At 50.1% G+C, this 23,090-nt stretch overlaps 1 protein-coding gene across 1 annotated transcript in view; it reads left to right on the forward strand.

Moving 5' to 3' along the window:
- The window catches only part of LOC6566844, a 117,702-nt gene extending 95,156 nt beyond the window's left edge, over positions 1-22,546 (forward strand). The window contains 13 exon segments of the mRNA XM_043214692.1: positions 31-1,629; positions 1,699-2,013; positions 2,076-2,720; positions 2,781-3,749; positions 11,066-11,731; positions 11,795-12,721; positions 12,827-14,506; positions 14,811-15,011; positions 15,079-15,273; positions 15,339-16,334; positions 16,399-19,623; positions 19,691-20,116; positions 20,186-22,546. Of these exon segments, the coding sequence (XP_043070627.1) occupies positions 31-1,629; positions 1,699-2,013; positions 2,076-2,720; positions 2,781-3,749; positions 11,066-11,731; positions 11,795-12,721; positions 12,827-14,506; positions 14,811-15,011; positions 15,079-15,273; positions 15,339-16,334; positions 16,399-19,623; positions 19,691-20,116; positions 20,186-20,427 (12,086 nt within the window). The 3' untranslated portion in view covers positions 20,428-22,546.
- The last annotated feature ends 544 nt before the right edge of the window (positions 22,547-23,090 follow it).

Below are 23,090 nucleotides of genomic sequence, written 5' to 3' on the forward strand. Positions count from 1 at the left end.
CAAATTCACCTTTAATTACCCTGATTATAGCCCCACCCCCCGTTCAGTTGGATACATATCAGAATCCCTGTGTTCCGTCGCCCTGCGGTCAATATGCCGAGTGTCGTGACAACCATGGCACAGCTATTTGCAGTTGTTTACTTAACTATTTTGGCAGCCCTCCCAACTGTCGACCCGAGTGTAGCATAAACGCCGATTGTGCCGCTCACTTGGCCTGCCAGCAACAGCGCTGCCGTGATCCATGCCCAGGCGCTTGTGGATTCAACGCTCAGTGCTCGGTTATTAATCACACGCCGGTTTGTCAGTGTGCACCAGGCTTGACTGGCAATCCATTTGCCTCTTGTCAAGCACCGCCACGAGTACCTCAGCCACCGGTTCTGAATGACGACCCCTGCTTGCACATACAGTGTGGCGTCAATGCGGTCTGTCGCGAGGGACAATGTAGCTGTCTACCAGAATACCAAGGAAATCCAATAATTGGTTGTCGTCCAGAATGTATATTGAGCACGGAGTGCGCCCACAACCTCGCCTGCGTACGCCAAAAATGCATTGATCCCTGTCCAGGCACATGCGGTACTAATGCCATCTGCGAAGTTCACAACCATGTGGCGATGTGTCACTGCCCCGCGGGTATGACGGGCAATGCATTTGCACAATGCGTGCCTGTGCCACCTCCACCGCCACGTGTAATAGCCGATCCCTGCCAGCCTTCGCCTTGCGGGCCCAATGCGCAGTGTCGCAATATAAATGGTCAAGCCGTCTGCTCATGCCTGCCACAATTTGTAGGTGTGCCGCCATCATGCCGACCGGAATGCATTAGCAATGCGGAGTGTCCCCTGCACTTAGCGTGTCTGCAGCAACGATGCAGTGATCCCTGCCCGGGTGCATGCGGTTTGAATGCTGAATGCCGTGTACTAAACCACAGTCCAAACTGTCGCTGCATTAGCTCCTACACAGGCAATCCATTTATTGCCTGTCATCCGCAACCACCACCACCCATTCAACAGGATGTGCATGATCCTTGTCAGCCTTCGCCTTGTGGACCGAATTCCGAATGCCGAAACGTTGGAAATACTGCACAATGCAGCTGTCTGATTACCTTCATTGGAACGCCGCCCAACTGTCGACCTGAATGCGTTAGCAGCGCTGATTGCCCTACAAATCTGGCCTGCCTTAATCAGAAATGCCGTGATCCCTGTCCGGGAGTGTGTGGCACTAATGCCGAATGCTATGTCATTAATCATACACCCATGTGCGTTTGCTCAAGCGGTCATAGTGGCAATCCGTTTATAGGTTGCCATATCCAGAGGGATGTGATCGAAACACTTACGCCTTGTCTGCCAAGTCCTTGTGGTTCAAATGCGATCTGCACAGAGTCAAATGGCGCCGGCGCCTGCCAGTGCTTACCTGAATTCTACGGCAATCCTTACGAGGGCTGCCGACCGGAGTGTGTTTTGAATTCGGATTGTCCCAGCCATTTGGCGTGTGTCAATCAGCATTGCCGTGATGCATGCGCAGGTACCTGCGGTCCCAATGCCGAATGCCATGTGCGTGATCATCTACCCCAATGCAGTTGCCTAAGTGGCTATGAGGGCAATCCTTATAGCTACTGCAGTGTCATTCGTGAACGTAAGCAACCAGCTCATGAAAACATATATTCAACGCTTAGTGTATTCACCCCAACATCTTTACAAACAGCTGTGCGTGACCCTATACCGCAGCACCCTTGCCAACCCACCCCCTGCGGACCCAACTCTCAATGCCACGAAGTCAATCAACAGGCGGTTTGCAGCTGTCTTCCCGACTTTGTGGGATCTCCGCCAGCTTGTCGACCGGAATGTACCATCTCCAGCGAGTGTGCCCTTAACAAGGCGTGTAACAACCATCACTGTGTAGATCCCTGTCCGGGTGTCTGTGGAAATAATGCCGAATGTCACGCGATTAACCACAGTCCCCACTGTAGTTGCTTGCCCGGATTTACGGGTGATGCCTTCAGTGGTTGTCGCACTATACGTAAGACCCTGACTCCAGCCCAAAGTTGTTTTGCAGTTAGCTTAATCCAAACTAATTTTCAGCGCCAGCAATCACCTACGACTATCCCAAGGATACTTATCGTGATCCCTGTGTTCCCTCGCCTTGTGGCACCTTTGGACAGTGCCATGCCCAAAGTGGTCAAGCCGTCTGCCGGTGTCTTTCCGGCTACTATGGCGCTCCGCCCAATTGTCAGCCGGAGTGTGTAATAAACTCTGATTGTGCCTCACACCTAGCCTGCATGAGCGAAAAGTGTCGCGACCCTTGTCCCGGCTCCTGTGGTATTGCAGCCCAGTGCAATGTCATCAACCACACGCCCATTTGCAGCTGTCCCATTGGCTATCAAGGAAATCCCTTCGTTAGTTGTGGACCAATCCCAGTGAAACACGACCCACCGCCACGCGACGCCTGCAATCCCTCGCCCTGTGGTCCAAATACCATCTGTAACAACGGACAGTGCACTTGTCTGGCCGAGTTCCATGGAAATCCCAACATAGGCTGCCGTCCCGAATGTGTCCTAAATACTGACTGCGCACGCGATAGGGCCTGCCAGCGCAGTAAATGTGTTGATCCCTGTCCGGGTGCGTGCGGTGTGGGCGCGATTTGCGCGGTTCGTAACCATGTGCCTATGTGCAACTGTCCCCCAGGCACATCTGGCAATGCCTTTGTGCAGTGCGCCCTGGTGCAACGTAGGTTTCACTATAGTTCATGTCATTGTGCAACACTTAAATGTCCTTTTCCCAATTTAGCTGATCCCATTGTGCCCGTAAATCCATGTCGACCATCACCCTGTGGAAGCAACGCACAATGTCTTGTGAGCAATGAGCAAGCAGTGTGCTCCTGCCTGGCTGGCTACTATGGCACGCCACCTCATTGTCGACCCGAGTGTACCATCAATTCGGACTGTGCCCCCCATTTGGCCTGCCAGAATCAACACTGTCGCGATCCTTGCCCAGGTGCTTGTGGCCAGTACGCACTCTGCCAGGTTATACGACACATGCCGCATTGCAGCTGCCCCGCCGGCTACACGGGCAACGCGTTCGCCCTGTGTCAACGGCTGCCGCCACCTCCAATTGTACAACGTGAACCTATCAATCCCTGTCAGCCGTCACCGTGCGGTGCAAATGCACAATGCACGCCCACACCAGATGGAACTCAAGCGCAGTGCAAGTGCTTGGAGAACTTCATAGGAACTCCACCAAATTGCCGACCAGAATGTGTGACTTCAGCGGAATGTGCCAATCCATTAGCTTGCATTGGACAAAAGTGTCGCGATCCTTGTCCTGGAATATGCGGTCAAGCTGCTACTTGTCAGGTGGTCAGTCATGTGCCATCCTGCATATGCATAGCTGATTACATTGGAGATCCATTCACGAAATGCTATCCGCGTCCGGTCCTTGAACGGGATCAGATTAATCCATGCGCGCCCAGTCCCTGCGGTAGCAATGCCGTCTGCAGGCAACAAGGTGAAGTTGGTTCTTGCCAGTGTTTACCCGAGTTCTTTGGTAATCCCTATGAAGGCTGCCGTCCCGAGTGCGTCCTGAATTCCGACTGCTCCACCCAATTGGCATGCCTTAATCAACATTGTCGCGATCCCTGCCCCGGCAGCTGTGCTCCCAACGCCCAGTGCCAAGTTGTGAACCATGTACCCATCTGCAGCTGTTATCCCGGCTACAATGGTGATCCTTATCGTTATTGTCAACTACGCCAGGCGGAACGTAAGCATTCTTACCAGCCGTTACCACAAATTTGCACTAACACATCAAATTATATATTATTTGCACCCATTTGCACCTTCTCCACAGCCATAAGAGAGGTTTACGTGAATCCCTGCCAGCCCTCTCCCTGCGGTGCCAATGCACAGTGCAAGGAATCACAGGGTCAGGCGATTTGCACCTGTCTGCCGAATTACTTTGGCACGCCGCCTGCATGTCGACCCGAATGTACCAGTAATCCCGAGTGTCCCACTGACAAGGCTTGCATCAATCAGAAGTGTCAAGATCCATGCCCAGGTGCCTGCGGATACAATGCAATTTGCAAGGCTCTACATCACCGGGCCCATTGCTCCTGTATCCCCAGCCACACTGGCGATCCCCTTGTGCGTTGTCAGCCCATACCACAACCTGTTGTGGCCCGCGAACCTTATCGCGATCCCTGCGTGCCAAGCCCCTGCGGACAGTATGCTCACTGCCGTGTGCTAAATGGCCAGGCCATCTGTAGTTGTCTGTCTGAGTATTACGGCTTACCCCCACATTGCCAACCCGAGTGCACTCTCAACTCTGACTGCGCCGCCCATCGTGCGTGCATTAATCAGAAGTGCCAGGATCCATGTCCGGGTGCATGTGGCTTGTATGCTCAATGCAATGTATTGAATCACGTGCCAAGCTGCACATGTCCCACCGGATATATTGGCGATCCATTCCATCGCTGCTATCCGGCACCAGCTGCTCCCACTCCAATTGCCGATGATCCATGCCAGCCATCGCCATGTGGTGCAAATTCTCAATGCTCGAATGGCATTTGCAGTTGTCTGCCACTTTACCTGGGTGATCCAAATGTGGGCTGTCGCCCGGAATGTGTCCTGAGCAGTGAGTGCGCCTTTGACAGATCGTGTGTGCGGAATCGCTGCATCGATCCTTGTCCAGGCACCTGTGGTTTTGGTGCCATTTGCGAAGTTCACAATCATGTGGCCATGTGTCATTGCCCAGCTGGCTTGCACGGCAATCCATTTGTTCAGTGCCAAGCAGTACAGTTGCAGGCTCCGCCAGCACCACCAGCATTGCAACCCTGCCAGCCATCCCCATGTGGTGCCAATGCGCATTGTCGGCCAGTTGGACATCAGGCGATCTGCAGTTGTTTGCAAGGCTATTATGGCAGTCCGCCTACCTGTCGACCTGAGTGCACCACAAATGCAGAGTGCGCACTCAGCCTGGCTTGCATAAGTCAGCACTGTCGTGACCCTTGTCCGGGTGTATGCGGCCATCAAGCTGACTGTCATGTGATTAATCACAGACCGCAATGTGTTTGCCCCGTTGGCTACACGGGTAGTCCATACACACGGTGCGAGCCCATCCGACCCATTCCAATTTCAGTACAACGCGAGCCACTTGATCCTTGCATTCCCTCACCCTGCGGCCCACATTCCCTGTGCAGCAGTGAGAGTAGTGTAGCAACTTGTCGTTGCCAGCCGGAGCATATTGGTGTGCCACCTTACTGTCGCCCTGAGTGTATATCAAACAGTGACTGTCCAAGCGATCGAGCGTGCATTAATCGCAAGTGCCGGGACCCTTGTCCTGGTCTCTGTGGCTTTAATGCCATATGCCGTACCAGCAACCATCAACCAAATTGTGTGTGTGCACCGGGGCTGATTGGTAATCCATTTACTGCGTGTCAGCCACCGCCTCCACCTAGTCCACGGCCCACTCTACCTCCCATAACAACGGCCATACAAGCTCCGCAGTATGAGCAGCCCGCAAATAATCCTTGTGAACCCAATCCCTGTGGCGCTAATGCGCTGTGCAATCAGCATCATGGCATTGGCTCATGCACCTGTCTGCCTGATTATTACGGCAATCCTTACGAAGCCTGTCGTCCAGAATGCGTCCTCAACAGCGATTGTCCTTCGCACCGAGCTTGCATTCAGCAGAAGTGCCGCGATCCATGTCCCGGGACATGTGGTCTCAATGCAGAGTGTCATGTGGTTGACCACCTGCCGCAGTGTAGTTGCTACAACGGTTACACGGGCAACCCCTTGATACACTGCGCCCCCCTGCCAGCGGTACAGCAATGTAAGCAACCCCTCTCAACGTATTTATCTTTCATGTGTAACCATTTTATGTTTCTCCCTGACCCAGCACCCATAGTACACCTTAATCCCTGCGATCCTTCACCTTGTGGTCCCAATGCATTGTGTCGCGCAGTTAATGAGCAAGCAATTTGCGAATGTCTGCCTGATTTTTATGGCAGTCCGCCATATTGCAGACCCGAATGTACATTAAACTCTGAGTGCTCATTCGACAAAGCCTGTGTTCAGCACAGGTGTACCGATCCATGTCCAGGAGCCTGTGGCTTTAATGCCGAATGCCGCGTCCATTACCATAATCCCATTTGCTATTGCAAGCCATCGCACACGGGCAATCCATTTACCCGCTGCTACGAAAATCCAAGACGTAAGATTTATTATGATTCAAAAGTTAATTTCAGCAGCCTATCTAATAATTATATTTTGGCAAATATAGCCGCCACAAATGTGCGACCACCGATTTATGACACACCAGCACCACCTTACCCGATAGCAATACCTGGCGTGATTTACATTCAATCCGAACCACAACCGACTTATCCAACATACCAACCCACCGTACACACGTCCCATACACCAATCACACCTCAATCGAAACCGGGTGTTATTAATATTCCATCGATATCGCAACCATCGCCCCCGGGAGTTATTAATATACCATCAGTAAATCAACCTACATATTCGACACCTCAGCCTCCAGTTTATCATGTGAACTACCCAACTTCACAACCAGCTCCACTACCGGAAGTAGTGAACGTACCTTCAGTGCCACAACCGCTTCCACCAGCTCCACAACCTCCTATATTCGTGCCATCTCATCCTCCAACACCTGCACCCAAACCGGGAGTCATCAATATTCCTTCAGCACCGCAGCCAACTTATCCGTCACATCAACCTCCAGTTTACGAACCACAACACCCTCCAAAACCTGGAGTTGTAAATATTCCTTCAGTCTCACAACCTGTATCGCCGGCTCCGCATCCTCCTATATTCGTACCATCACATGCAAGTTCAACACCGGCTCCACAACCTAGTGTGATAAATATACCATCGGTTCCACAACCTACATATCCATCACCTCGGCCACCAGTTAATGATGTGAACTATCCTACACAGACTACGCAACCACCAGCTCCTGCAGTTATCAATATTTATAATGTTCCTCAACCAGTGCCAACACCTCAGCCACAGCGACCAGCTATATACGATGTATACTATCCGCCACCACCACAAATGCCAGGAGTTATAAACATTCCTTCCCTACCACGGCCAACGTACCCAACGCCTACACCGCAACAACCTCATTTTATTCCTTCACCTGCAACTTCAACGCCTTCACCACAACCGGGTGTTATCAATATCCCATCCATACCTCAACCAACATATCCGACACCTCAGCCTCCGATATACGATGTGGGCTATCCAGCACCGCAGCCCACTCATAAGCCTGGAGTTGTTAATATTCCAACGTTCCAAAGACCGGAGCCTCCAGCACCACAGCCTCCTATATTCATTCCATCTTCTCCTGTTCCTTCAACACCTGCACCTCAGCCGGGAGTCATTAATGTACCATCCATACCTCAACCAACATATCCGACCCAACAGCCTCCAGTATATGATATAAATTACCCGAAACCACAGCCAACTCCAATACCTGGAGTAGTAAATATTCCTTCAATCCCACATCCGGAGCCGGCTGTCCCACAGGCACCTATATTTGTGCCTTCTCCTGCGGCAACTTCAACGCCTGCACAACAACCAGGCGTTATTAATGTACCATCAGTACCACAACCAACATATCCAGCACCTCAACCTCCTATCTACAATGCGAACTACCCAACGCCACAACCCTCTCAAGAACCTGTAATAGTGAACATTCCTTCAATCCCACAACCGGTGCCACAAACACCACAACCGCCAATATATGTGCCATCTCCAGTAAACCCAACACCAGCACCACAACCAGGCGTTATTAATATACCATCAGTACCACAACCAACATATCCAACACCTCAACCTCCTATCTACAATGCGAACTACCCAACGCCACAACCCTCTCAAGAACCTGTAATAGTGAACATTCCTTCAATCCCACAACCGGTGCCACAAACACCACAACCGCCAATATATGTGCCATCTCCAGTGAACCCAACACCAGCACCACAACCAGGCGTTATTAATGTACCATCAGTACCACAACCAACATATCCAGCACCTCAACCTCCTATCTACAATGCGAACTACCCAACGCCACAACCCTCTCAAGAACCTGTAATAGTGAACATTCCTTCAATCCCACAACCGGTGCCACAAACACCACAACCGCCAATATATGTGCCATCTCCAGTAAACCCAACACCAGCACCACAACCAGGCGTTATTAATATACCATCAGTACCACAACCAACATATCCAACACCTCAACCTCCTATCTACAATGCGAACTACCCAACGCCACAACCCTCTCAAGAACCTGTAATAGTGAACATTCCTTCAATCCCACAACCGGTGCCACAAACACCACAACCGCCAATATATGTGCCATCTCCAATGAACCCAACACCAGCACCACAACCAGGTGTTATTAATGTACCATCAGTACCACAACCAACATATCCAACACCTCAACCTCCTATCTACAATGCGAACTACCCAACGCCACAACCCTCTCAAGAACCTGTAATAGTGAACATTCCTTCAATCCCACAACCGGTGCCACAAACACCACAACCGCCAATATATGTGCCATCTCCAATGAATCCAACACCAGCACCACAACCGGGAGTAATTAACGTTCCTTCAGTACCTCAACCTGCGCAAGGAATCATCAATATTCCTTCGGTAGGACAGCCAACACCTACTCCCTCACGACCAATCTACGATGTTGCGACACCAAGTTCAGAAATCAATCCATGCTATCCATCACCTTGTGGACCATTCTCGCAATGCCACAATCGTTTTGGAGTAGCCGCCTGTATTTGCTTACCGAATTACAGTGGAACACCGCCCAATTGCCGTCCAGAATGCATTGTACATTCCGATTGTCCTACGCACTTGGCATGTGTGAACGAAAAGTGCCGTGATCCATGTCCAGGATCTTGTGCATACAACGCTCTCTGTCGTGTTAACAATCATGTACCCAATTGCTTCTGCCCTACTGGATACACCGGCGATCCCTTCATCTCTTGCCAACGGACGCCAGAGCCGGCAGTCGTGCAACGTGAACCCATTGCTCCAAAGGATCCTTGCTATCCTTCGCCTTGTGGAACAAATGCCATTTGCAAGAATGGGATATGCAGCTGTCTGGCCGATTACCATGGAGATCCTTATGTGGTTTGTCGTCCGGAATGTGTGCTGAACACGGATTGTGCCAAGGATAAGGCTTGCAGAAGGCAAAAATGCGAAGATCCATGCCCGGGCACTTGTGGACTGAATGCAGTTTGTAATGTTTACAATCACATCCCAACTTGCTCGTGCCCAGCTCAAATGGAGGGAGACGCGTTTGTGCGATGTGACCCAATCCCATTACCAATACCCAAACCACCAATCAGAACAACACCTTCTCCAACATCCAGCACATTGCCGGCAGTTATACCATCACGCACGCCTATTAATCCCTGCTATCCTTCACCATGCGGACCCAACGCTCGTTGCAGTGCATATCATGAGCAAGCCATTTGCTCCTGTCTGCCTGGCTATCTGGGCACACCACCATCCTGCCGTCCCGAGTGCAGCAGCAACTCGGATTGTGCTCTTGACAAATACTGCTTGAACCTCAAATGTCAAGATCCCTGTCCGGGTGCCTGTGGCCTGCGTGCTGTGTGCCACGCTCAGAATCACAGTCCCATCTGTATTTGTTTGCCCCCACTGACGGGTAATCCCCTTTTAGCTTGTCAGCCCATAGGTATGCGACTTATTCTCAGAACGCCAACAATCTCTAATGAACTTTTTCCAGCACACACAAGAGATCCCATTGAGGTGAATCCCTGTGAGCCATCACCCTGCGGCCCCAACTCAGAGTGTGTGACCACACTCAGGTGCCCGCTGCAGCTGTCTCAGAGAATTCATTGGCACTCCGCCGCACTGTCGACCAGAGTGTGTCAGTAGCGCCGATTGTGCCGCTGACAAGGCCTGTCAAAATCTCAAGTGTATCGATCCCTGTCCCGGCAGTTGCGGGCAGCTGGCACTGTGTCGCGTCATAGCACACAGTCCGCACTGCTATTGCCCGGAAGGTTACGTGGGTAATGCGTATAGAGCATGTGTCCGACCCGCTCCACCTCCACCACCACCAGCGATAGTTGTGCCCAAACCCGTACCTTGTCATCCAAATCCTTGCGGTGCCAATGCCATTTGTCGGCCGCGAGACGACCAAAGCATTTGTCAGTGCCTGCCGGACTACTATGGCAATCCTTATGAGATCTGTCGTCCCGAGTGCACGCGCAACTCGGACTGCAGCAGTGATCGGGCCTGTGTGAACGAAAAATGTCGCGATCCTTGTCCCGGTGTCTGCGGCATCAATGCCTACTGTCAGACTATCAATCATGCCCCCGTTTGCGAATGCCAGCCCCATCATGTGGGCAATCCCCTACCACAGCTGTCGTCTCATCCAGCAAGAACGTAAGAAAACTCTCATCAAGTTGCAAACTAAATTTGTGCCACTAAAAACCAAACCAATCCTCCGAACTCTTTTCTCTTTGACCAACAACAATGCAGTACTCAACTTAACTTTACCATGTCTTCTCCGCCTTTGTTTTGTGTCGTCACCTTATAATCATCGCATAATCGAATACTCAAGGTTGTCATATCAGCAGGTGCCACTAAAATCTAAACTCTCCGCCTTTATTTTGCTCTCTGACTACCAACAATGCTGTACTCAAGTGTACACCTTTGCCTCTATTCTGCGCTCTTATCTACAGTTTGCTTTTTCTAATTATTTCATTTATAAATACTTTAAATTGTTTTCAACATTCTTACCACTAAAATTCCATCTCTGGGATATCCTTACTCTCGGACCAGCAACGCAAAATTTATTTTTACGCGTTGCCATCTCTTCTCAAATCTTGTCTACGGCCTTATACTCATCATCCCATCATTCAACACTTAAGCACATTACATTTTCGTGACAATTTACTATAACTAGCTTTTGATTTGCTTTGTGCGCTAAGAAACTGCTTTGCTTTTGCCCGCTCAATATCTATACAAGTTAATATCCCAATATTCTACCACATTTAGCCACGCCAACCCCCTACGTGAATCCCTGCCAACCGACGCCCTGTGGCTCCAATTCTCAATGCCGCGAGTCTCAAGGTCAAGCTATTTGTAGCTGCCTGCCAGAGTTTATAGGCACCCCGCCCGCTTGTCGTCCCGAGTGCGTCATTAGTACCGAATGTGCCGCGGATAAGGCCTGCATCAATCAAAAGTGTCAAGATCCCTGTCCAGGCGCCTGTGGACTGAATGCCCAGTGCCATGTGCGCAACCATAGTCCGCTCTGCTCCTGTCAGCCGGGCTTCACGGGCGATGCCTTTATTCGCTGCCTTCCATTGCCACCCAAGCCAGCTGATCCACCAGCCCAGCCACCGATGCCGTGTGTGCCATCACCATGTGGACCTTATTCTCAGTGCCGTGAGGTGAATGGCGGTGCCAGCTGTAGCTGCTTGCCGAACTATATTGGCGCAGCGCCCAACTGTCGACCCGAGTGCACCATAAATGCGGAGTGCGCCAGCAATTTGGCGTGCATCAATGAGAAGTGTCGCGATCCTTGTCCCGGCGCCTGCGGCTTTGCTGCCCAATGCAATGTCATCAATCATACACCCAGTTGCTCTTGTCCCACCGGATATACAGGCGATCCCTTCACCAGTTGTCGCCTGTTGCCGCCCACACCACCGCCAACAACACCGAGTATGCCCAGTTTCCTACAATACGCGTTGCTTTATCCTAAACATGCACCTAACTTTTTTTCAGCACACGACGATCCTTGCATTCCCTCACCATGTGGTGCTAATGCACAATGCCGCAATGGCCAATGCACTTGCCTGCCCGAGTATCAGGGTGATCCCTACACCGGTTGTCGGCCCGAATGTATTCTGAACTCCGAGTGCCCGAGAAATCGCGCCTGTGTACGCAATAAATGTGTTGATCCCTGTCCTGGAAGATGTGCCCAGAATGCTCTATGCGATGCTATCAACCACATTGCCATGTGCCGCTGTCCAGAGCGTATGACTGGAAATGCTTTCGTTGCCTGCACACCTGTACAAGACGAGATCATTGTCAATCCTTGTCAGCCATCGCCGTGTGGCGCCAATGCACAGTGCATTGCGCGCAATGGAAATGCGATTTGTTCTTGCATTACTGGATACTTCGGACAGCCTCCTAACTGCCGCCTGGAGTGCTACACCAGCTCGGACTGCTCGCCACAGCATGCGTGCATCAACAACAAGTGTGTGGATCCCTGCCCAGGACAGTGCGGCCTCAACGCCATTTGTCAAGCGGTACAGCATCGCGCCCATTGCGAGTGCATCGCTGGCTATACGGGCAACGCCTACACCTTGTGCAATCTAATTGTTGTTGAGCGTAAGCCGGAGACTGCTCGAGATCCATGCCATCCATCGCCTTGCGGACCAAATTCCCAGTGCAGCAGTGAAAATGGCCAAGCGCGTTGCTCTTGCCTGTCTGAGTACCAAGGCACGCCGCCAAATTGTCGACCAGAATGTACCAACAACGATGATTGCGCCAATAATTTGGCCTGCATCAATCAGAAATGTCGCGATCCATGCCCCGGCAGCTGTGGCCAAAATGCCCAGTGCCAGGTGACCCTTCATACGCCTAACTGTCATTGTCCAGCGGGCATGACAGGTGATCCTTTCCGACTTTGCCAGCCATTGCCCCAAAGTAAGAATCCCTTGTCCAAAGTCCAACAAGTTTGCATATTGTATATAGGCAGGGCGACCCCCTTAACCACTAAGTCTAATCATAATCTTTGTAATTACTTTACAGCTCCGCCTAAACAACCGCCAACACAAAAGAATCCTTGCTATCCATCGCCATGTGGTAGCAACACGGAATGTCGCGTTCGTGGTGAAAGTTTCGTTTGCGAGTGCATTCATGAGTACATTGGCAATCCCTATGAAGGGTGTCGTCCCGAATGTGTCGGCAACTCCGACTGCTCAGCGAATCGCGCTTGCATACGGAACAAATGCGCCGATCCCTGTCCCGGTACTTGCGGCCTTGAGGCAGTCTGCAGCGTCAACAATCATGTACCCATATGTTCCTGCGCCGCGGGCTACACGGGCAATGCCTTTGTGCAGTGCACGCGACAAGTGACACCACCGCCCCCATCGGATCCATGCTATCCATCGCCCTGTGGTCTCAACTCAGTCTGTCGGGTGCAGCGGGGTCAGCCCGTTTGCGAATGTCTGCCCGGCTTCTTTGGCAATCCATTAGGCCAAGGCTGCCGACCCGAATGCACTCTCAGCTCCGACTGCGCCAAGGACCGCGCCTGTGTGAATAACAAGTGCGTGGATGCGTGTGCTGGTTTTTGCGGCTATGGCGCCGTCTGCCAGACCATCAATCACAGTCCTATCTGCAGTTGTCCGGGCAACATGGTCGGCAATCCATTCGTACAATGCGAGGCACCACGTGACAACGTGGATCCATGCCAACCATCGCCGTGTCGTAGCAATGGCGTTTGTCGCGTACACAATAACGCCGCCACCTGCAGCTATCCGGAGTGTGTGACCAACGAGGACTGCTCCCGAGATCGCTCCTGTGTCAGCCAGAAATGCCGTGATCCTTGTCTGCATGCCTGCGGTCTCAATGCCGTTTGCAATGTTGTCAATCACAAGGCCATCTGCAGCTGTCCGCCGAACTTCTATGGCTCGCCATACGCTCAGTGTGTGCGTCAAGTTCCACATTTGGATCCACCCAAGCCCGAGTGTACTAGCGATACCGACTGTACCAACGATAAGGCCTGCATCAATCAAGTCTGTCGCAATCCCTGCGAACAATCGAATCTCTGCGCCCAGCAGGCACGCTGCCACGTTCAGCTACACCGTCCCCTCTGCGTCTGCAACGAAGGATACACGGGTAACGCCCTACAGCATTGCTATCTATTGGGCTGTCGCTCCGATGGCGAATGTGCGCCCACCGAGGCCTGCATCAATGAGAAATGTGTGGACCCGTGCGGTTTTACCCAGTGCGGCACCGGAGCCATCTGTCGGTCCGACTTTAATCATCACGCTCGCTGCCACTGTCCCGATGGCTATCGCGGTAATCCTTTGGTGCGCTGCGAGCGACCCGAGTGTCGTAGCGATGATGAATGTGCCTTCCATTTGGCCTGTCGCAACGAACGCTGCGGTGATCCCTGCAATTGTGGTATTGGCGCTCAGTGCCGCGTGGATAACCATCGCGCCCAGTGCCGCTGCCCGGCCGGGTATAGCGGTAACCCAGCTGTACGATGCGAATTGGTGCCCGTCCAGCCTGAGGGATGCACTATGGATGCCGAATGTCCAAGCAAACTGGCCTGCTTCAATGGCGAGTGTAAGAACCCATGCGATGTAACCCACCCATGTGGCGCCAATGCCATCTGTGAGGTTGTCGACACTCTGCCACTACGCACGATGATGTGTCGCTGTGAGCCTGGTTACGTGGGTGATGCTGACATTGGATGTCGCAAAGGTAAGTCACCAACAATGTCCAGCAGTCCTTTCCCAATTTGTGGGAAACAGAATTGTACTTATTTCAGCTTTACGTTGAGTTTGCTTTTCTCATTGCAGCCAAGTTGTCAATAGTTTACTATATATAATTTGATATTTATTATCATATTCCCTCTTTATCCGTTTACAGAGTTGCACAAATTATGCAGTTACACCGTATATTATTTATGCACTCTTTATAACTCTTAAATAACTGCTGCACATGCTCACAAACAATATCCAACGCAATCAACATAAATCTAATCTCTTGTTTCTGACTCATCTAGAACCCGTCCAAGACCAAGGCTGCGTGTCGCATGATCAGTGCCAGGATATGGAAGCCTGTCGCTCTGGCATTTGTGTCAATCCCTGCCTGGATGCTTCTCCCTGTGCGCGCACAGCTCAGTGTCTTGCGCAAAAGCATCGCGCCATCTGCAGCTGTCCACAGGGCACCCAAGGAGATCCCTTCACCAACTGTTATCAGCCACGTAAGACCCCTTTCTTACCATCTCATACAAGCGATATATTAAGCACATTTTTATTCATTACTTGTAGCTAAAATCACAGCTGGTTGCTCCCACGACTCGGAATGTACGCCGACAACGGCTTGCATCAATAAACGCTGCCAAGATCCGTGTGCTGAGGCCAATCCTTGCGCCGGCAATGCCGAATGTCGCGTTCAAAACTTCCGACCTATCTGCTACTGTCCCTCTGGTTGGGGCGGTGATCCGCAAGTCCAATGCTTCAAACGTAAGTGTTTTGCTTACTAGTCTAGTCTACTTTAAACATGCCTAATCTTCCACACTTATTTCTAGCCGAATGCAAGAGCAATCCTGATTGTCCCTATGACAAGGCATGTCTGAACGAGAACTGCGTCAACCCTTGCACTCACGGTCAAGTGCGTTGCGGCAGCGGTGCCGAGTGCCTGCCACAGAATCATCAAGCTGTATGCCGCTGTCCAGCCGGCACGCAAGGTAATCCTTTCGTCGCCTGCATCACCGGACACTGTCAGTTCAACGAGGACTGTGCCGATCACGAGGCCTGCGATCGTCTGAATCGTGTTTGTCGTCCTGTTTGCGAGCAGGACACCTGCACCGCAAATGCCATTTGTGTGGGACGTCGCCATCAGCCGCAGTGCGAGTGTCGCCCCGGCTACCAGGGTAATCCCTTCGTGCTTTGCGAACTGCCAAAGAGTGAACCAAAGCCACAATGCACCCAGGACGCCGACTGCCCGTCGAAATTGGCTTGCATCAATCAACGCTGTGCAAATCCATGTGCCACACCACATGTGTGCACCCCACAGCAGACGTGCTCGGTCCTGGACACTCTGCCGCTGCGCACCATGATCTGCAAGTGCCCCAGCGATACCGTCTCCGACAACTCGGGCAATTGTGTACCTATCCAGCCCGTCATCGTTGCTGGCGGATGTCAACATAATGCGGAGTGTTCCAGTTCCGAGGTATGCCTCCATGGCAGTTGCCTGGACGCCTGTAGCCTGGAACGTTGCGGCGTCAATGCTCAATGCAGTGCCCGCGATCATTACGCACAATGCGCCTGCCCAGCTGGCTATCAGGGTAATCCACGCATCGAATGCTATACCACAGAAATTGCCTTGCCGAAAATACCGGGCGCTGAATGCACCCGCAATGATGACTGCCCACGCGATAAGAACTGCCAGAACGAGCGCTGTGTGAACCCATGTGCAGCCGATGCTTGCGGCCGGGGCGCCTACTGTCATGTACAGGATCGCGCCGCCGTCTGTCGCTGCCCGCCTGGGTACACTGGCGATGCTCGCGTACGCTGTCTGCCACGTAAGTCAATGTACCAAATCCTTAGGCATCAACAGCATTTGTAACTCTTTAAATCTAATTTCAGCTTCGGATGTCATCACAGTGGGCTGCAAGTCGGACTCTGACTGCCCCGTAACGGAGGCTTGCATTAATGCGCAGTGCATTAGTCCATGCAACTGTGGACCCAATGCCGAGTGCACTGTGAAGAATCACCATCCGATCTGCTACTGCAAACCAGGTTTCTCGGGCAATGCTCAGTTTGGCTGCGCCCCCATCGGATGCCAATCGGATGATGAGTGCGCCAATGATAAGCAGTGCCTGAATCGTGAATGCATCAATCCCTGTCTGACCAGCGATCCTTGTGCTCTCAATGCTGAATGCTATGGCCGAAATCATCGAGCCAGCTGCCGCTGTCCCGCCGAACTTGAGGGTGATCCATTTGTGCGCTGTGTGCGCTTGGAATGCCATTCAAATCACGACTGCGCCACCAATTTGGCTTGCGTTGCCAACCACTGTGTGGATCCCTGCGCTCAAAGTCCCTGCGCCCAAAATGCCATTTGCCAGTCCCTACAACATCGTGCTGTCTGTCGCTGTCCGGATCAAATGCCATTGGGCAATCCCTATGCCTACTGCGAACCGCGACCCGTGGAACCCGTGTGCCGCGACGACGGCAACTGCCCCAGCGGCTTGGCTTGCATCGATGCCAAGTGCCTGAATCCATGTACGGAGCTGTCACCCTGCGCACGTAGCGCCCACTGCAGCGTGCTAGACAGCGTACCCGTCCGCACCATGGTCTGTGAGTGTCCCGAATCGCAAGTGCCGGATGCCAGCGGCGAGTGCCGTGAACTCGTGTTACAGAGTCCGCCCGGTTGCGAGAGCGATCTCGATTGTGGCGAACAGGAGGCGTGCGTGAATCGCCAGTGCCGCAATCCATGCAACTGCGGTACTAATGCTATCTGCCATGTGCAACAGCATCGCGCAGTTTGCAGTTGTCAGGATGGATACGAGGGCAATCCCTATGGAACCTGTCGATCCATCGGCTGTCGCGTCGATGGCGAATGCGACTCTGGCAAGGCGTGCCTAAACGGCAACTGCCTCAATCCCTGCCTGATCAACGACCCGTGCGGCCCCAATGCCGAGTGCTATGTGCAGTCGAGCCGTGCCCAGTGCCGCTGCCTTAGCGGATATCGCGGCAATCCCTACGAGCGTTGTCGCGTCATCGGTTGCATCAGCAACAACGACTGCCCCACTGACAAGACCTGCCAGAACGAACAATGCGTCAATCCGTGCGCCTATCACAATGAATGCGCTCCACGTGCCGAGTGTCGTCCACAGAATCATATGGCTGTGTGCCGCTGCCCACCAGACTACCTGGGTAATCCCTATGTGGCTTGCCGACCGCAGCCACAGCCCGTTTGCAAACTGGATACGGATTGTCCCGCTCGCTTCGCGTGCATCAATGAACAATGCGTTGATCCCTGCGTGGTATTGGAGCCATGCCAGCGACCAGCCCAGTGCCAGGTGACACCAACAGCCCCAGTACGTACCATGATCTGCATTTGTCCCGATGGTTATATCAGCAGCGGTAGTGGCAGCTGCAAACCCACCACTAGCGTGGTCAAGGTAGGTGGCTGTATCTCGGACTCCGACTGTGCCGCCGACAAGTCCTGCGTGAACGGAATTTGCCGAGATCCATGCAATTGTGGATTGAACGCCGAGTGTCGCATCAAGGATCATAAGCCAGTGTGCACCTGTCGCCAGGGCTTTGAGGGTAATCCCGAGTTCGAGTGTGCAAAGATCGAGTGCACTATCAATTCGGAATGCCCAGCTACGCATGCCTGCCGTAATCAACTTTGCGTGCCCGCCTGCCAAGGCGAGCTTTGTGGTCCCAATGCCGAGTGCCTTGCCATCAATCATCGTGCGGTTTGCGAGTGCGCCCCTGGACATGGTGGAAATGCGCGTCTGGGCTGCACGCCTCTTGGCTGTCGCAACGACAATGAGTGTCCGTCAGATAGGGCTTGCGTTAATGGAAAATGTGGCAATCCTTGCGACACTACAGCGATCTGTGCCAGCGATGAGCTCTGCAAGGTCTATCAACATAAGCCACAATGCGCTTGTCCCCCAGGAACCGTGCCCGGTCGCAATGGTTGCGAACAGGAGCGAGTTGCGCCCATCTGCATCAGCGATGGAGATTGTCACACTCAGCGCGCCTGTCTGCGCGGGGAATGCGTCAATCCCTGCAATTCAACCCAACCTTGTGGCGTGAATGCCGAATGTCGTGTCCTCGACACCCTACCCGTTCGCACAATGATCTGCGAGTGCCTCGAAGGCTACACCGGCAATGCAGCGGTGCAGTGCGACAAACGTTCACTCTGTGTCATCGAGAAAGGCTTCGTGCGCGATGTGGATGGACAGTGTGTCTGTCCACCGGGCAGTGCCCTCGACATTTACGAATACTGCACACCATGCCTGGTAGAGCAGGGCTATCGAATCGACGAGAGCGGCCATTGCGTCTGCGCGCTAGAACGCGGCATGGTGATCGATGAGCGCGGTCGCTGTACTTGTCCGATTGAGCTGGGCTATCGCCTCACACCGTTGGGTGAGTGCCAGCCAGTGGAGCAGCCCGAATGCGTGACCAACGAGGAGTGCGCAGATAATCGCTACTGCAATCCGGTGACGAAGACCTGTGAGGATCCCTGCCTGACCAAAACGTGTGGTGTTAATGCATTCTGCAATGCGGTGAATCACCGTGCCCAGTGCCAGTGCATTACCGGCTATACTGGCAATCCTGAGCTGCATTGCAATCACACCAACTTCCGAACCGACTTCCCACGACCTGACATGGTTGTCAGCTGCTTGGCTGATGGCGTTCAAGTGGAGATTCATATCACGGAGCCGGGCTTCAATGGCGTTCTATATGTGAAGGGACACAGCAAGGATGAGGAGTGCCGTCGCGTTGTCAATCTGGCCGGCGAGACGGTTCCACGCACCGAAATCTTCCGCGTCCACTTTGGCAGCTGCGGCATGCAAGCCGTTAAGGATGTGGCCAGCTTTGTGCTGGTCATACAAAAGCATCCCAAGCTCGTAACCTACAAGGCGCAGGCCTATAACATCAAGTGCGTCTACCAGACCGGTGAAAAGAATGTGACCCTTGGCTTTAACGTATCCATGCTGACGACGGCCGGAACAATTGCTAATACGGGACCACCGCCCATCTGTCAAATGCGTATCATTACCAATGAGGGTGAGGAGATCAACTCGGCTGAAATTGGCGACAATCTGCGTCTACAAGTGGATGTCGAACCAGCCAGTAAGTAGCTTGAAGTTAATATAAGAATAACGAATCTTAATAAATCTAATCCATTTATCATCGACAGCTATTTATGGTGGTTTTGCGCGCTCCTGTATCGCCAAAACAATGGAGGACAATGTACAGAATGAGTATCTAGTAACCGATGAGAATGGCTGCGCCACTGACACTAGCATATTTGGCAACTGGGAATATAATCCCGATACCAACAGTCTTCTGGCCAGCTTCAATGCCTTCAAATTCCCCTCGAGCGATAACATACGCTTCCAGTGCAACATACGCGTCTGCTTTGGTAGATGCCAGCCGGTCAATTGCGGTGGATACAATGCCTTTGGACGCCGTCGTCGCTCCATTGCGGACAACTCTAGCGATACGACGGCAATTGCGACAAGCACTGGTGTGGAGGGTCAACTGCGCGAGGAGATCACCATCTCCTCTAATGCCATCCTGACATTCGAGAAACGCAGCGGTCCTGGCCTGAATGATGCCAACAGTGAGTACCCCTATACAAATTCTTAAAACAGTTCACTCTCTAACAATGCTGCTCTTTACTCAATTGCAGTCAAACCGGCGGCTCAGCGCGTTGAGGATATTTGTGTCTCAATGGTGGGCTTAATCATAGCTCTGGTTATCACGGCGCTGTTGGCTCTGGTCGCCGTCGCCGTTGCAGTTTCCTGCTGGCTGATGGCCTACAGAAGAAGACCCAAGACATTGGCGCCATTGCCACATCCGCCAGAGTTCCCCAATCCGCTGTTTGCCAATCCAGACGCTGCGCCTGAGCCAACGCCGGATTATATATCCTAAGCCGTAACGTAACTATAAAATAACACACCGACAAATCAACAACAAAAACTCCTACCCATAATATTAGTTTGTAAAACAATAATACAGAAATTATGAATGTTTGAAAAGCACGTGCAAAAAGTAAGAAACGAAATTAAATTTCGCGAAAGCATACAATGAAATGATAAAAGAAAAAGCAAAAGTACAGTTGTGAGCTGAAAATGTAGTCGTCGGGCGTTTATGAAACGCTCACGTAAATAATAAAAAAAAAAAAACGAAACTTAAAAAAATTGTATAAAGAAAAACGACATAAGAAAAATGCCACAGAAAGCGTTGCAAATAATTTAAACTTAAGAAAATAATTTTATTATTTTGTATTAACATTTTAGTAGTTTTTCCTTACTAATATGAGAATTTTGCGTAGTTGCCTAGAAAATTTTAAAAGACCCTCAACAGATTTATGACCGAAACTGCCAAAAGTTTTAAGATAGTGAAACAATAGACTATTTAGATACAAAGAGCAGCTACAAAGGAATTCTCGTCATCTAACGACAACTTCTTCATTAGTCGGTTATAATTACATATTGATATTTTGTTATATACATACATATACACATATATAACTAAAGACTTCCTATAAATATTTAGGGTGTGGGTAGTAGCAACAACACTTTGTATTATAGCACAAACACGTAAACACACACACACACACTACTACTTCCTGTGTAATTTTAGGACATGAGCTCGCCTTTTAAAATTGAAAACTGCCTTTATTTCCCACAACACGAAACGAACAATGCACCCAAAAAAAAAATAATACTCTTTAGCAGTACGTAAACTTAAAATGGAGCAGCCTATTTCCATGCCAGACATGAGTATAACCACAAGACAATATACCACGATTGTCTTTCATGGATTATTTTAAAGAAAGTTCTGCATCCACACACACACACACACATACAGACCACAAATAGCGAAGCGAACTTGAGCACAAATGGAAAGAAGCTGCTCTGAAAAAAAATTAATGAAACTAAAATAAAAACAAAACACAACAAACAAAAAAATACTGCCACTGAGGCGTCAACCGCGCACAAAAGATTAATGCATAGGAGAGATATATAAGGTTTGTTTTAATTTTAAATGCAACGACGACTAATGGAGGATTTGAACTATGACCTATAACTAAACTACTCTACTACATACCTACTATGATTAACCAATTATTTTTGTAGTTTTTTAGTCAATTAATATTAAATTGTTGTGATTGTTTTAAAATGCAAATGAAATACTTCCACTAACTAACTAATAGCGAGAAAAGTATAGCATGTACTTAAAAAAGGCAACGAACCGGCGCGTTTAAATATCCCCCGCTTTCGATCAAGCACAAAGCGAGCTGTTAACGCGCCTGAAGCTGTGCAGCGAATTTTTGGCTTCTCGCGCCTGTTCATAGAGCGTAGTTGTCGCCTGGTCGAAATGAGGAACACGCCGCTATATTTAAATTATTCAAAATGAAGTTTTAAATTAATATTATTAAACATAAACAAAATGTATAGTCACTACTTTAAGCCGAACGTGGAGCGTGAAACCCGAAACATTTCTTTATCCAAGTATAGTGAAAATACCACGAAACTCCCACACACTCAAACATTGAGAGACACTCCCACACACACACGCGCCTACAAAATGAGACCAATTTGTAAATAATACAACACAGGCAAAAAATGAACCGATGGTATTTTTAGTAGCGCATTTTTGTGTATAGGTTTCAAAACTTTCGCCCAGGGAAAGGAATATGCCAGAATAAAATTATTTTCTGATTCCAAGTAACGCAATACAACAAAAAAAAATAGATTAAAAAATCTAGCAAACAAGTTCGCTCACAATTAACAAAAAAAAAACTTTTATTTTTTCTTCACAAACACCGTTTAACAATTTATCCGAATAAACAACTAGAATTAAGTTGATACAACTTTTTGCACTGGCAGCAAATATTGAAAAACAAAAAAGAATTGTAAAAAGAACACAATAGTTAAATTGTAATTATAAAGAATTGTATTTAAATCGAAACAAAAATATCATAATTTTAATCGCTTATTGTAAACTAATAAATATTAAATGAATATGAATAAAGAAAATGTAAAAAAAATGCTCCTCGATTTTATTAATTTTAATAACGTTTGTTGAATTCGATGAAAGCTAAAAATGAATGCCAAATGAAGCAAGAAATTTACTCATATTCAATAAATGGCTCTCAAATTATAGTCATATGTCCAAAATCTTAAGCAAATATTGCAAAGCCAGTTTCAAATTACAACAGGTGATATTTTCAACAATCAAATATGACCACATGAATATCTTATGCTCGTATATAGCTCATCTGATAATAAAATAAAAACTGTCTCGTATATTGCCCGCTTACCTTGACTTACGGCGCTGCAAATCTATTCCCGTCGTCATTATCAATCAGCTTACCGCGTTGGCCGCTAAGTGATAAAAAAAAAATGCAATAATCTCCAAGCGGTAAAGCGACTTGAAAGCAAAATAAAAAAATAAACGTTGATGCTTCTTCATTTTGGTCGTATTATTGCACATTACTTATGCAGGCTTTTGAGGGGATAAGTAAATTTGAGAACATACCAGTCAGTCTATAGTAAGCCGCAGCTTAATTCGAATTCTCTGCTTAT

Source organism: Drosophila grimshawi, unplaced genomic scaffold, assembly GCF_018153295.1.
Source record: "Drosophila grimshawi isolate 15287-2541.00 unplaced genomic scaffold, ASM1815329v1 contig_1377, whole genome shotgun sequence".
NCBI classification, from domain to species: domain Eukaryota; kingdom Metazoa; phylum Arthropoda; class Insecta; order Diptera; family Drosophilidae; genus Drosophila; species Drosophila grimshawi.